General features: G+C 38.5%; 1 protein-coding gene across 4 annotated transcripts in view; it reads right to left on the bottom strand.

Moving 5' to 3' along the window:
* Nucleotides 1-15,403, bottom strand: part of APAF1 (apoptotic peptidase activating factor 1) — a 90,909-nt gene that overhangs the window by 4,550 nt on the left and 70,956 nt on the right. For all 4 annotated transcript variants that reach the window (XM_082850767.1, XM_082850770.1, XM_082850769.1 and 1 more), the window contains 4 exons: nt 6,917-7,036; nt 6,477-6,602; nt 4,704-4,829; nt 2,322-2,468 (listed from right to left, as the gene is read on the bottom strand). In XM_082850767.1, coding sequence (XP_082706893.1) covers nt 2,322-2,468; nt 4,704-4,829; nt 6,477-6,602; nt 6,917-7,036 — 519 coding nt within the window. The remainder of the gene's footprint in view (nt 1-2,321; nt 2,469-4,703; nt 4,830-6,476; nt 6,603-6,916; nt 7,037-15,403) is intronic.

The raw sequence follows: 15,403 nt of genomic DNA, 5'->3' as shown, positions 1-15,403 counted from the left end.
TCCCAACCCTATGAGGTAGGTGTTATTATTACACCCATTTTACAGATGAGAAAGTAGAGACTAAATCACCTTGTGCAAGATCACAAAGTTACTGAGTGGCAGATCCAGGCTTTGAATTCAGGTAGTCTGCCCCAAGTCTCACACTCCTGACCTTTATATTCTGTGGCCTCTATGTAATGGAAAACCTGAACTTATCATCATGTATTTCGTATTTCAAATCAGCCTTTCTCCTCATGAGTATGAATTAATGTGGATTTCTTGTCATTCTAACAGTATGTACTCTGTGGCATAACACAAGTAAATTACATTATTTTTTACTTATAAATAGGAATAATTTTGAAAGTTTTTTAGCTACTGGATACCTACTTTATCTTACTGACATTCAATTCATACAGCTTGGATTATAAAGTAAACAGACTCAAAAGGTCTATTTTCTTGGACATTACAGCAGCTGTTCCTTTTTACTTTTAATTTGCTCTGTGCTCTTAGATAGTCTCATGAACATGCTGGGTAGATGCAGGCTGGGCTATATCACAACCAGTTTAACCATGCTAGTAATCAAACCAAAAGGAAGAACAGCCTGATTGCCACTGAAATATACAGACTGAATATATAGGCTATAGGCTCTTTCACCCTGAAGACGTAACTTCAACATCGATTCTGCTGTTTATTTCAAGGTTCTCCAGGAACTCTGGAAATCTAGTCACTGATCTCTATCATATCTTGTAAGCCAGACTCACAATTATGTGATACCCTTCTATGGTGCCCAGAGCATCAAAAGACATGGTCTCTAGAAGCTCAGTGTCAAAGCTGAGCAGTTAAGTTTTTCAGCAGTTAATACGGCTGAAGACTCCCAGCTTCCAACACAAAGACAGCAATGTCGCTCCTCTAAGAATCATCCTCAGAACAGACTAAGAGTGCAGTTTATCTCTACACTAAAGGAGGACAAGTGGTGATAGTCTCACAATCCCCTAATAACTAAATAAAGGTGTACCTTTATTTAGGTACAGGTTAATGCAACATCTTGTAAGCAGCATTGTATTTTCAATGTAAACTTGTAAAGGAATCATAACATACATCCTCTCATAGAGCTAAAAACTGCCCTCTGATTTATCTTTTTTATAAGCTAGATTTTTACATTAAATAAAATTGCATCTACATAGGTCCCATATAACCAAAAACTTCAATTCAGTCATTCAAATATTTTTGAACATCTATACTATATTAGACAATTAATCAGAATCATCTCCTACAGTTGAATGTTTTCAGTAAGAAAAAACAGTATCGTAAGATCTAATTCATTAGGGTCTAATTCATTAGGGATCTATTTTAAGTGATCAGTACAATACACAGTATCATCTTCAACCCCTTTTACAAGTAAATCACTACTCAAGACTCAGCTCAAGCATTCCCCTCCAATGGAAGCCTCTGCTAACTCCCAAAGGTAGAACTGTCCTCTCCTTTGTGCCTCTACTATCCTTATGCAAATGTGTCCCAGAACCCCTCTTACACTTAGAGACTTTATTTATTTACTGTCTGCTTCCTCCAAAGACTGTCAACCACCTGGGCAAGAACCAAGTCTTAAACATTGTGCCACGTAGCAGTGCCAGCACACAGTGGGCACTTAATACATTCTTAGTGAGTGGATGGATAAAAAGATTGCAAGCACCAAAAAATGACCCTGAGGCACCACAACACGCTCAACTGTGGCCTCAGTATTTGCTAATAATAAGTTTGTATAAGGCAATCTACTAAGTAATTTTAGGAAATTCACAACCTCTGTGAACATCAGTTTCCTCACCTACAAACCAAGGATGATAAAATTTAAGCCTCGCAAAGCTGGCTAATAAGATGATGTAAGTAAAGCATTTTGTAAACTATAAAGCAACATGCTGCCCCTGCTATTTTTATTATTATTACTACCACGACTACCACTACCATTACCACTAATACTTAAGAAAGGAAATTTCACAAATAAATTTTTTTAAACACTCAACCAACACAGCTCACAATTAGTGAAGTAGAAAATCAAATTAAGTTAAACACCCCACTTTCTAGCCATTCTGATCGCCTAAGACTTTGTTTGGGGCAGGATGAGAGCTCTGGACTCAGAACATCCCTAACACTGTCATCAAAACTTCCAAGAGATCTGAAGAATGCAGCCTTGCAGATCTCAGTTTCGTCACTCAGAACGGGATAACAGTAATCACCCTTCCTCTCTGATGGGTTGTACGAGGCCCAACTGAGACACAGGAAGTGAAAATAATTTGGAAAGTAGGATACAGGCTGTTCTTTTCTTTCAGTCTTTGAGAAACCCTTACCTTAAGATATCCTCCAGCAGAAACAAGCATTTTGCTATCTGGAGAAAAGCAAAGGTCAGTCACCCAGCCTCCGTGAGTAGCAGCTCCTTCTTCTACTGAAATCGGAGCAAACAAATGAAGAAGCTCACCATTTGAGACATTCCATATCTATAAAAACGATACACAGTTCATTAACAGGGTTACTCAGAAGTTTTATATATCTATCTATCTCATTTGGAACATATTTGGAAATCTTTCTTAAAAATATAATTACAATTCAGTGATACCTTAGGAATTTTTTTAGATTACATTCTCTCCTGTGCAAATTTTTAAAAACTACTAATTATAATTAAAATGCATTACTTACAATATTTATCATTAACTATACTCCAAAAAATATAACAAAATGACTTAGAGTGACTGATTAGAATACTGTGACTCTTTCACTGAATAAAAGGAGTATGGGGCTTCCCTGGTGGCTCACTGGTTAAGAATCCGCCTGCCAATGCAAGGGACAGGGGTTTGAGCCCTGGTCTGGGAAGATCCCACATGCAGTGGAGCAACTAAGCCCGTGCACCACAACTACTGAACCTGCGCTCTAGAGCCTGCAAGCCACAACTACTGAGCCTGCGCTCTAGAGCCCGTGAGCCACAACTACTGAGCCTGCACTCTAGAGCCCACAAGCCACAACTACTGAGCCTGCGTGCTGCAACTACTGAAGCCCACGCACCTAGAGCCCGTGCCCTGCAATGAGAGGCCGCCGCAATGAGAAGCCTGCACACCTCAATGAAGAGTAGCCCCCACTCGCCGCAACTAGAGAGCCCGCGTGCAGCAACAAAGACCTGACGCAACCAAAAATTTAAAAAATTCAAAAAAAAAAAGAGTATGATGGGAGAAGCAAGGAATAAACAAAAAAGGCCTAACAAATAAACTACCTCAAAAGAATAAAGAATTCTAGTTCAGGATCTACCACTAAGAATATTGACAGACACTATTCAAACACCTAAAGTATATATATTTTAAACAGTTAAGTCCCAGTAAGGTTATATATATATATATATGTATTTTTTTATATTTTATATGTATAAAATAAACAAGCAAGCAAGCATATACATTCACTAAGATTAGTTTACTAAGCTCTTAAAAACAACCCAATTACTTATAGATACTAATATTTTCATTTATTTCCAGTGATACTTAATATATGAGCAGTACTCTAATTTTTCAAAGAAATTATACATCAGAATAAGAAAAACAGAGGCATAAATAGCAAAAGAAAATAATCAAAATCATCATTTGTAAATGTCCCCTGGGAAATCCAAGAGAATCAAATGGAAAAACTGATTATCAAGAATTCAGTAAGACAGCTAGATAGAAGATATATATATAAAAAATGAATAGCTTTCCTATATTTTGAAAAATCAAGAAAAACAGAAAATTTTTTTAATGTACTAAAGAAAAATTTTTAAATAACCCTTATTTAAAGAGACAATTTTTACCTTTAGGGGTTTCTGGAAAATGAAACACTGCCTCATAACCAGTAAAAGAGCCCTTTCATCCAGAGGTGAAAACTCAGAGCAAAATGAATGTTCCCAAAGCAGTCCTGCCCCTTCAGCTGGCATGGCATTTATGAGAATGGTATACAGAAGGTTGGTTACTTAGTCCTCAAGCAAGAGAATCTTAATTTTCCTGGAAAGCCTATCTGATAATGCCCCTATTCCTGCATAATGCATACTGTCTCATTCTTCTGCATTATATACCTACCTATTCCTTGAATTTTAATTCCTCCTTCGTAAAAAACGAACAAAATAACATACAAAAAACAAGACTCTCCTGATTATACCAGTTACCAAAGCAGCCACCCCCAATGCCCAAACTTTTTCCATCAACCGCCCAATCCTTCTAACACAACCAGAGGCAGACAATCCCACGAGGATGGCAATAGGCTCCACTCTAAATGCTGACTACCTAATGGATATAGTCCTAAAGAGACCTTTCAGTGCAGGAAACAGCAGAATTGCAATTCATTTATAATCTAGACAACAATTTACAAAAATTATTTTCCTCACATTCTGCCACTAAAAACAATCTTTGGTTCAGGTCCAAGAATTAAGATGAATCATTCTCAAGCTAACAGCACAGAATCAACTGCAAATAACTAGGGCATCTGCCTCCTCACGTACATGGGAAATGCTTCACTTTAACTCTAAAATGAATTCTTTTCTGCAGTGAAGTGCAGCTGTGAACACAACGTGCATAAGAAACAGAACAAAGAATGCCTCATCCAACCAGAACCCTGGGGCCTGTGCTTCCCTGTCACATTAACAAAGGCCCCAGATATGGTACAGAGGGCTAGCCAAAGCTATAAGGAGAGCAGTGCTTTCATGTCAGCAAACACCCTACCCTGATTTCTCCGTTGTCATCTCCAGTTGCCAACAGGCTACTGTCCACAGAGAAGGCAGAGCAGCGCACGCAGCCTTTGTGGCCTCTCAATTCATGAAGAGGGGAAAGGAGTTCAAAACTCCAAATCTGGAAGGCAATTCAGATTGTTTAGGAATAGTAAATACACTCGAAATAAGCATGTATAAACCCTGCCTCGAGTGCTAGTTAGCCATAAATTCAATCATATGAAGTTCTAACATTCAACAGTTCATAAACTTTCATGAGAGGCCCAAATGCCAACTAGCAACCTGGTTCATTTTTTAGAGTTTCCCTTTAATTACTCAAGTAAACTTAAGCTCAAGGATCAAAGTCACAGCTTCCTTAACTTTAGACTTAGAAGGAAGAATAGCAAAGCAGTCTATGGAGTACAGCAGACTTGAGTGGAGTCCTGGCTCCACTATTTACTAGTTCCTTGGCCTAGGACAACCCACATAAGCTTCTCTGGCTTCAGTTTCTTCATCTGTATGACGGAGACAATAGCACCTATAGAGTGAAAATTAAATGAGATAATAGAGACTGAAATTCCTAGCAAAGGGCCTAACGTACGGCAAGAGTACTTTAAAGGTTAGTCCCTATACCATCCTACTATCTTAGCAGCCAAAGGCTGTTCTTTTCCTTCCAATATTCTCCCTGGTGGTTCTGTCATCACCATTTAACAAGCTTAAACTGAAAATGTGTTCCAGGCACTGTGAGCAAAGAACTAGTGGTGCAAAGATAACTGGTTTCAGTCCCTGTCCTTGAGAAGTTTCTAGTTTAATCATAAATGTTTGAGCCAACAGTGGTATGAAGTAAATTAACATGAGTAATGTGTAATAGGAACACTGAGGGTGGAGCAGCTAATCCTGCCTGAGGGCCAGGAAAGGGTTCACTGAAGGACTGACCTTAAATCTAGGTCTAGAAGAATGAGTCATAATGCTTCCAGGTAAAAAAGGATACAAGGTTGTATCAAGTGAAAGTTAACAGTGCACACAAAAAGATGGAAGTAGAAGTAGTCTGGCACAGAGGGAACAATGTAGCAGAAAGAGGTGGTGATGGGCTAAGGAGTTGAGCTTATAAACCATCAGGTCACAGAGGAGTTTCAACAGGGAACTCGGGCAGCAGTAGGGAAGATAAACCGGAGGAAGTACAGACCAGTGGCAGGTCCACCAATAAAAAAGGAGAGCCTGGTCTTCAGGGTGGGGACAAGGAAGAGAAGAAGGATCCAGGAGACACTGAGGAGTAATCAATAGAGCACAAAAGACAGGAGAGTCCCAGGCAACTCCAGTGTTCACAGTTTGGAAAGACGGGTAGATAATGATGCCATTAACAAAGATGGAGAAAAAAGAAGAGAATGGAGAATGGAGTATTCAATGTCCCCAACCAGGGAGCATCATTTCACTGGAATGTGATTTTTAAAAGCATCGATTTACATCAATTACAAAAAAATTTACTGTGGGTGTACAATTAAATGTAAATCTCTTTCAATGCTTTTTATTGCCTAAAATATTCAGTAGACACTGCCTTTGATTACTAACAGACAAAAGTTATCAGTAAGGGAGAAATCAAAAATCCTCAATGTCATTCACTTAATCTATTTGACACAGACTAAATGTCAATGGGCATCCTCCAAAAATTCACAAAATGAGACAGACATGTAGACAGAAACTTATTATTCTGTTTTACACATTAGTTGGACTCATAATACATAACAAATACCAAGGTCTTATGCATGCACCTTTCAACCGATTGGCCTACCTTTGCAGTCTTGTCAGCAGAGGTAGAAGAATACTTGGTTGCATCAGGAGAAATATCACAAGAAAGAACTGTATCCTGATGACAGACAAAGTCTTTTTCTATTCTTCCAGTAATAATATTCCATACCTTCAAAGAAAAACTCAGAAGTTGACAATTAAGAACATTTTGTCTTACTGAGCATAAACAGCCAGAAGACATCCTATAAACCAGGAGCTTTAGCACATTGGTTGTTCTGACCTCTTCAAGTGCCTTTTAGTACAAATGCTCATAAACACACAGCAGATGGATGACTGCAGTAGACAGAAAACAGGCATTTCTATTTTAGAAATTTAAAAATTTAAGTATTTACATAGCAGCCACCTGCTTTTGGCTGTCATGATATAATCAATGCGATCAATGTTAGAATATTTTTTTAAAAAGACATGTGTGCTTCAAATTACCTTCACTGTTCCATCAAACGACCAGGAAAGCAGTCTTGAATTTTTCAAGAGTCTAAAGTCTTTCACAGTTTCCTGATGGGCTTGCAGAAAGACATATTCCTCTGATTGCCAATTCCATACCTGAATATCAGAGAAATAAGTCTGCTATAACCCTTTCCCCATAGTATCCCATTAGAGAGGTGGAGGTGTATCACTCGCTTGTCTAAAGTCTTTCATCCTCGTGGCACTTCAGTAAAATAAAGAAGAAAATCAAGTAAGAATACAGTATTCCCATTTTACAGACAGAGAAGAGAAAAGCTGGGATTAATTAACTTGACTATGGGCAAAATAAAATATTATTCCTCCTAAATAAAGTCTGTTTTCTTCAGTTGCTTGGAGAGCAGTTAATTATACCAGAAGATAGAGAAAAGTCACAATATGTTCATGAGCTCACCATCTGATTAAATTTTCCAAAGAAAATTATCCCAATTACATATTCACAGATTTCTAGACTTCACAAGTTAGGCCAAGTGTCCAGATTCTGGCTCCACTGAAGCTACTGAATCCTACTGGCCCTATTGCCTGGGAAGGTCAGTTGACCAGAGCAGCTTCAAACCAGGTCGTGGAACTTCTGAGCTTCAGAGATCTTACCTAGCCCCTAATGCAATCCTCAAAATGACAAAAGTGATATAGTACATTATTTTTCACACGGCACTCCAGGAAGAACTCCTCAGATACAAGAGAAAGAGAAGAGATTGCAATGTTGGAGACAATGCGTTCAAAGTAGGCTTGAGAAATGAGCTGGAACTATGATTCACAAACTGAGAAGGGCACTTCAAACAAAGAGAGTGAATGCTAGAGTTAAATCACAGGAGCAGGAAAATGTGGAAAGATTACAGGTACCTGTTCATAGTTCAATCTGACTGGAACAGGATACACAGAAGGAACAGTAGGGAAAAAAGTTGAGAAAGATATTCAAAGAAACAGCCCAGAGAGCCTGAAGCTAGACTTCTGAGCTGTGGGCAATCAGGGAGTCTCCCACAGAATTTTCTTCTATTTTTTAATATTAGGAATAAAAAGATAATGAAAAAGCAGCCACCATCTCAGGTATGCACATTAGTAATATTCTGGGTCTCCTTTTTGACTGGTGAAGGTTAAACAGTGGAAATGCCTTTAAGGCTTTTCTTACTGGACTTAGGCAAAACTGTAAAAGAAATTCACCTCTCTTACCCCCTTTCTTTACTCCCCTGTCCTCCACATTTAGCAATCACCTTCCCAGCCCCGCCGAGCCCTGGCTCTCAGATATCTCCATCTTTTCTGTCTGAGTGTTCATTCACAGAAGCAGGGTATCTTGTATGAGAGCAAGGGACCTTAGAAGAGGAGCTGGAAGTGAGAGTAGTTCTAAAGAGGATGAAATGGGAATTGCAGTACTTTAAGAGCACAATAAGATATGCTGAGGTAGGGGGAAGAAACAGAAGCTTTCTGGCTCCCCAAATCATATCAGGAAAAATGGCATCCTGTGTGACTAAACATAAAATACCCTGGACCACTACCACTAGGAACCTTCTGGCTCCCTCCTCCTACTGTCTGGGCTTTACTGGACTAGAGGATCAGTGGCTGTTATTAACAACTCTTCCAGGTTGACTGGCACTGCCATTCCCAGCTGTGTCTGATTCAATGTTCACTCCTGACTGAGGTTCTTACTGCTACCCTCCACACATCAAGAAGTCAGAGAGCCTTCCTGAGCAGATATAACAAAGAATTTGACAATCACAGAGGGGAAATGAAGACTAGCCTTAGCAGCTTTTGTTGCAGATGCTTTCTGATAAAGCAATGATGACAAGGATACCTTTTTTGTTGACCTCAAACATACTGTGCTAGTTGAATCACCTTATATAATAGCTAAACTTCCACCAGCATTATCAGTCACATGTATAAAGGTTAAGTTTGGGTATGTCTCTACAATTAGCTATAACTTTTGCAATGTATGCACACTGGAATTTTTTCAGCTATATAAATTTAAATTTTAAAAAATGCTAAAGAATCTTTTTATACTTGTAAGAATCAATATATTCTCACTCATTGGCTCAGGTAAACACAGCTACTACTTGGGCTTTATTTACATCAAGGTAAAAGATCAAAAACTACCAAAACAGGGCTTCCCTGGTGGCGCAGTGGTTGAGAATCTGCCTGCCAATGCAGGGGACACGGGTTCAAGCCCTGGTCTGGGAAGATCCCACATGCCATGGAGCAACTAAGCCCGTGAGCCACAACTACTGAGCCTTCGCGTCTGGAGCCTGTGCTCCGCAATAAGAGAGGCCGCGACAGTGAGAGGGCCGCACACCGTGATGAAGAGTGGCCCCCGCTTGCCACAACTAAAGAAAGCCCTCGCACAGAAACGAAGACCCAACACAGCCAAAAATAAATAAATAAATAAATTTTTTAAGAAAAACTACCAAAACAGACCTCAACTTTCACAACTCTAGGTGCTATAATCAAGAGAGCTGATTCTTCAAATTTTGGCAATAACTTTAATTGAGCTTGACAAAGATTTACCAAACCTCTACTACATTCCAGGCACTGGGGATACAAAGATGATTAAAATAAACCTCCAAAATGGCAACTATGTAAGGGGTTTTCAGATTTGTTAATTAACTTGATTGTGGTAATTATTTCACAATGTGTACATATATCAAATCATCACATTATGTGTCTTAAACATAATACAATTTTGCCAATTATACCTCAGTAAAGCTGCGGGGAAAAAAAACAAACCTCCAATTAATTATTTATTAAAACATTTAAAAACTATAAAACAAAAACCCAACCAGTCAATTCTTGGAAATACCTACCAAGATTTTTGTTGCATGAATGTACATGCATTAAAACATTTTAAACGTAAAAAGTATTCTGAGTAGAGCAGAAAAAGAGGATGAAACATAGCTCATTTCTACAAATAATCTAACTTGGATCCTAAAAATATTCCTAGAAATTATTTCTCCCTCTGGCTGAGAATATCTGATCTTCAAGGAGGTCATAAAACCTGTGAATTTAACTGTTGACAGAAAGACTATACTGTATACAATGTCTCAGCAGAATTTCATCAGATGTAGCTTAGTTTTACACATTTCAAAGCCATCTAGAGAGGAAGAAAGGTGAATATTACACTGAGTTTCAGAGCTAATACACTAGTACCATGGGAGCCTATAATAAGTAAGTTTCTGTACTAAAGGCAAATTTCATTCCAATCTTATAGGACTCATAGAGACATAACATAAAAAGATTTTTTCCAAAACAGTTTTTAACAGTGTAGTTAAACATTGCCACTGTAGGAAATATATACATATGTATAAAATAAGAGAATACATACTAACTCCTGTTTGAACATACGCATTTATCTCCTTCTTCACTTCTAAAACCCCACTAAAATGACAAAGTCAAGAATGAGAAAGAAGGTAACAACAAAACATTGGAGGCTGTATCGCAGGAGAATGGTAACCAAGAAAACCGAATCTTAAAAGCATTAGAAAGACAAAAGCAACAAAACTGACACTACAGAACTCCCAAAATGCTCAGAAACTGAGGTCACAAAGTACATCCAGAGGTGGGAATGAGGGTGGGGCTAAAAAAAGATGTATCAGGAGTTGTGGGAAGATGGCAGTGATGCAGGCATCTCCTTGAAGGCTCCATAAGAGTAGCAAAGCAATTAAAATAGCAAATCCAAAAATGCACAGACAATATCAACAAGACTTAATATCAACATGTTAAGTGACACAGTATCCCCCAAAACCACAAGAAACAAGTAAGTGGGGACAAACTGAGAGCTCCAAGACTTGCACAGTAACAGCATCTGTATGGGTAGAAGCAGAGGGAAGCATAATGAGTCTGACAAACCTAAAAACAGGAGAATCCCAAAAAAGCCAAGTACCATCCACTGAAAAGTGCAAAGGACCAACAGGGAACAGCAGCAGAAACTGAGTGCAAGACTGACTGTACTGTGTGGCACAGTCTGGAAGGGCTAAAGCAGTCTAGACCCTATAAACTCTCAAAAATAACCAGGACAATCCTACAATGAGGAGAAACTGTTGGGAATAGAATCTAAAGTAAGAAAAACAAGGATGATGGCAGCAAAGGAAAGGGAAGATCTCCATAAAAATGAGGGAAGGGATAGAACAAAGGGATCTCATCAGAACAATGCCATTATTTTTAACACTTCATGAAAACAACAGAACATGGAACTGCAGAGCTGTGAAGAAAGAAATGTTGTCCTTCCCAATCCCTTCAAAAAGTTCAGGAAAACTATTTTCCTGTAAAAAGAAAAGAATCACTATTGAATCCCAAACAATGTTATTATGAGAAAAAAAAAGAATAAAGTGCTGAATAATACTGCTAAAACAAACCAGAAAGAAGAATCTCTGGATTAAAGGACACCAGCACAACTGAGGGTAGGATAGCAATTTTGAGAACAGGGGGATCAGTGAAGGTTTACACACTAAACGCTGAGACATTATACCATCCACACCCACCTTCCCGCTCTCTTCCCCCACTTAGCTCTAAGAACCTATCTGCCAGGTTTATAACCTCCAGGAGAAGACCAGAGATTCCTCTCTAGGAATCTGACAAGACCAAGACAAAGACCTAAAGACACTGACAACAAAGTTTCCCCATCCAGGTCACCTTTCAGAGGAGGTCTCAGTCAATACACAGAGCTCCCAGTCAGCCTTTCAGTATCCATCTCTGGGTAATGAATGATCACCACACAGCTGAGGAAGGCCTTTAAAATAAGAGGCCAAAACATCCAAATAGAAAAAAATTGGAGGGAAGAGCAACTATGCAGGAAAATGAGATTTTGAGGGAAAAAATATATGTAATGTATATGACAAAATTTATACATTATTTATATACCCATCTATCCTCAGAGAAGTAAGATATTTCATCTACAAAACAAGAACACATGCTCTACAGAAAAATTAAACAAACAATAGAAAGGACTCTCCAGCATTAAAAATATAATGGTAGAAATGAAAAACTCAGTGAAAGGGTTGGAAGATAAAGCTGAGGAAAACTCCCAGAAAATAGAGTATGGTACAGAAAGATGAAACATAGAAAAAGAAAACTAGATGATCAGTCCAGGAGATCCAATATGTGAATAAGGGATGTTACCAGAAAAAGGAAGCATATGGGGAGTGTGGGGGGTGGGAGTGAATCAAAGAAATAATTCAAGTAAATTTCTATGAATTGAAAAACGTAAGTTTCCAAACTCAGAAGGGATAGTGCAAGTCAAAAACAATGGATGAAACAAACACACAAAGGCACATCATCATGAAATTTCAAAATTCTGGGGACAAAGAAAAGATCCTAAAATCTTCCAGAGAGAAAGATTAGGAATCAAAATGGCTTCAGACTTCTCAACATGAGCTTTGAAACTTGGAAAAAGAAAAAAACAATGTCTTCAAGGATTTAGGGTAAAATAATTTCCAACTATTACCAAAGGTAGACTTTTCCTAAATTGCACTAAGGCAGAAAAGGCATTCATAGTACACTTGGTCTACTTAGTCATAACAATGACACTAATGACCTAAACAAACTTTTGTTGTGATTGTGTTGGGATGACAGGGATCGACAAAAGGGTGTGTGTATATGTTGGAGGTAGGACAAGTGGGAGGAGAAAAAGAGCTAAATTTTCATCTTAATATAAGGAATTCAGTAGATAAACCCTCAAACTTAAAAAATCAAGAATTAGCACTACAAGCATGCAGTATAGGGTCATGAAGGTAAACAGCAAAAGAAACATCTAAAAGCTAAAAGTGGTGCTTTAAGAGAAAGAGAAATGGGGGAGTCTATTTTTTATAATGAGCCTTGTAATACTATGACTTTTAAAAGTATGTGCACTGGAACTTTGATAAATATAAAGTAAGTTTTAAAAGAATGTACATACACACAAGTGCTTCCTCACGGAGGGGTTGGAGCTGCGGCAGACGCAGCCCTGGGCAGCCCCTTCTCTGCCACCTCCTTCTCTTCCTGAGGGCTCCCCACTCCTCTTGCCCTCCGACGCTACCCAGATAACACTGAAGAAAACCTCTGTGCATAAATATTTCTCCATACTTGATTATTTTCTTAAGACAGGAATAAAAATGTTCAGTCAAAAGCCACGTGGCTAACAGGGTCTTGCTGCTCCAGCCAGGTGTCAGGCCTGTGCCTCTGAGGTGGGAGAGCCGAGCTCAGGACATTGGTCCACCAGAGACCTCCCAGCTCCACGTAATATCAAACGGCAAAAGCTCTCCCAGAGATCTCCATCTCAATGCTAAGACCCAGATCCACTCAACGACCAGAAAGCTACAAAAAACTAGCAAGACAGGAACACAACCCCACCCATTAGCAGAGAGGCTGCCTAAAATCATATTAAGTTCACAGACACCCCAAAACACACCACTGGACGCGGTCCTGCCCACCAGAAAGACAAGATCCAGCCTCATCCACCAGAACACAGGCACCAGTCTCCTCCACCAGGAAGCCTACACAACCCAATGAACCAACCTTAGACACTGGGGACAGACACCAAAAACAACGAAAACTACGAACCTGCAGCCGGCAAAAAGGAGACCTCAAACACAGTAAGTTAAGCAAAATAAGAACACAGAGAAACACACGGCAGATGAAGGAGCAAGGTAAAAACCCACCAGACCAAACAAATGGAGAGGAAATAGGCAGTCTACCTGAAAAAGAATTCAGAGTAATGATAGTAAAGGTGATCCAAAATCTTGGAAATAGAATGGAGAAAATACAAGAAACGTTTAACAAGGACATAGAAGAACAAAAGAGCAAACAAGCAACGATGAACAACACAGTAAATGAAATTAAAATTTCTCTAGAGGGAATCAGTAGCAGAATAACTTAGGCAGAAGAACAGATAAGTGACCTGGAAGATAAAATAATGGAAATAACTACCACAGAGCAGAATAAAGAATGAAAAGAATTGAGGACAGTCTCAGAGACCTCTGGGAAAACATTAAATGCACCAATATTTGAATTACAGGGGACCCAGAAGAAGAAGAGAAAACGAAAGGGACTGAGAAAATATTTGAAGAGATTATAGTTGAAAACTTCCCTAATATGGGAAAGGAAATACTCAATCAAGTCCAGGAAGCACAGACAGTCCCATACAGGATAAATCCAAGGAGAAACATGCCAAGACACATATTAATCAAACTATCAAAAATTAAATACAAAGAAAAAAGATTAAAAGCAGCAAGGGAAAAACAACAAATAACATACAAGGGAATCCCCATAAGGTTAACAGCTGATCTTTCAGCAGAAACTCTGCAAGCCAGAAGGGACTGGCAGGACATATTTAAAGTGATGAAAGGGAAAAACCTACAACCAAGATTACTCTACCCAGGAAGGATCTCATTCAGATTCAAGGGAGAAATTAAAACCTTTACAGACAAGCAAAAGCTAAGAGAATTCAGCACCACCAAACCAGCTTTACAACAAAAGCTAAAGGAACTTCTCTAGGCAGGAAACTTAAGAGAAGGAAAAGACCTACAAGAACAAACCCAAAACAATTAAGAAAATGGTAACAGGAACATACATATTGATAATTACCTTAAATATAAATGGATTAAATGCTCCAACCAAAAGACAGAAACTGGCTGAATGGATACAAAAACAAGACCCGTATATATGCTGTCTACAAGAGACCCACTTCAGACCTAGGGACACATACAGACTAAAAGTGAGGGCAAAAGATATTCCATGCAAATGGAAATCAAAATAAAGCTGGAGTAGCAATTCACATATTAGACAAAATAGACTTTAAAACAAAGACTATTAGAAAAAACAAAGAACGACACTACATAATGATCAAGGGATCAATCCAAGAAGAAGATATAACAATTGTAAGTATTTATGCACCCAACATAGGAGCACCTCAGTACATAAGGCAGATACTAACAGTCATAAAAGGGGAAATCGACAGTAACACAGTCATAGTAGGGGACTTTAACACCCCAATTTCACCAATGGACAGATCATTCAAAGTGAAAATAAATAAGGAAACACAAGCTTTAAATGATAAAATAAACAAGATGGACTTAACTGCTATTTATAGGACATTCCATCCAAAAACAACAGAATACACTTTCTTCTCAAGTGCTCATGGAGCATTCTCCGAGACAGATCATATCTTGGGTCACAAATCAAGCCTTGGCAAATTTAAGAAAATTGAAATTGTATCAATATCTTCTCCAACCACAACACTATGAGACTAGGTATCAATTACAGGAAAAAATCTGTAAGAAATACAAACACATGGAGGCTAAACAATACACTACTTAAGAATCAAGAGATCACTGAAGAAATCAAAGAGGAAATCAAAAAATACCTAGAAACAAATGACAAAGAAAACACGATGACCCAAAACCTATGGGATGCAGAAAAAGCAGTTCTAAGAGGGAAGTTTACAGCAATACACTCCTACCTCAAGAAACAAGAAATATCTCAATTAAA

The sequence above is a fragment of the Leucopleurus acutus genome, assembly GCF_964270905.1.
Source record: "Leucopleurus acutus genome assembly, chromosome: 11".
NCBI lineage: Eukaryota > Metazoa > Chordata > Mammalia > Artiodactyla > Delphinidae > Leucopleurus > Leucopleurus acutus.
This window is presented reverse-complemented; position numbering and strand designations above follow the sequence as displayed.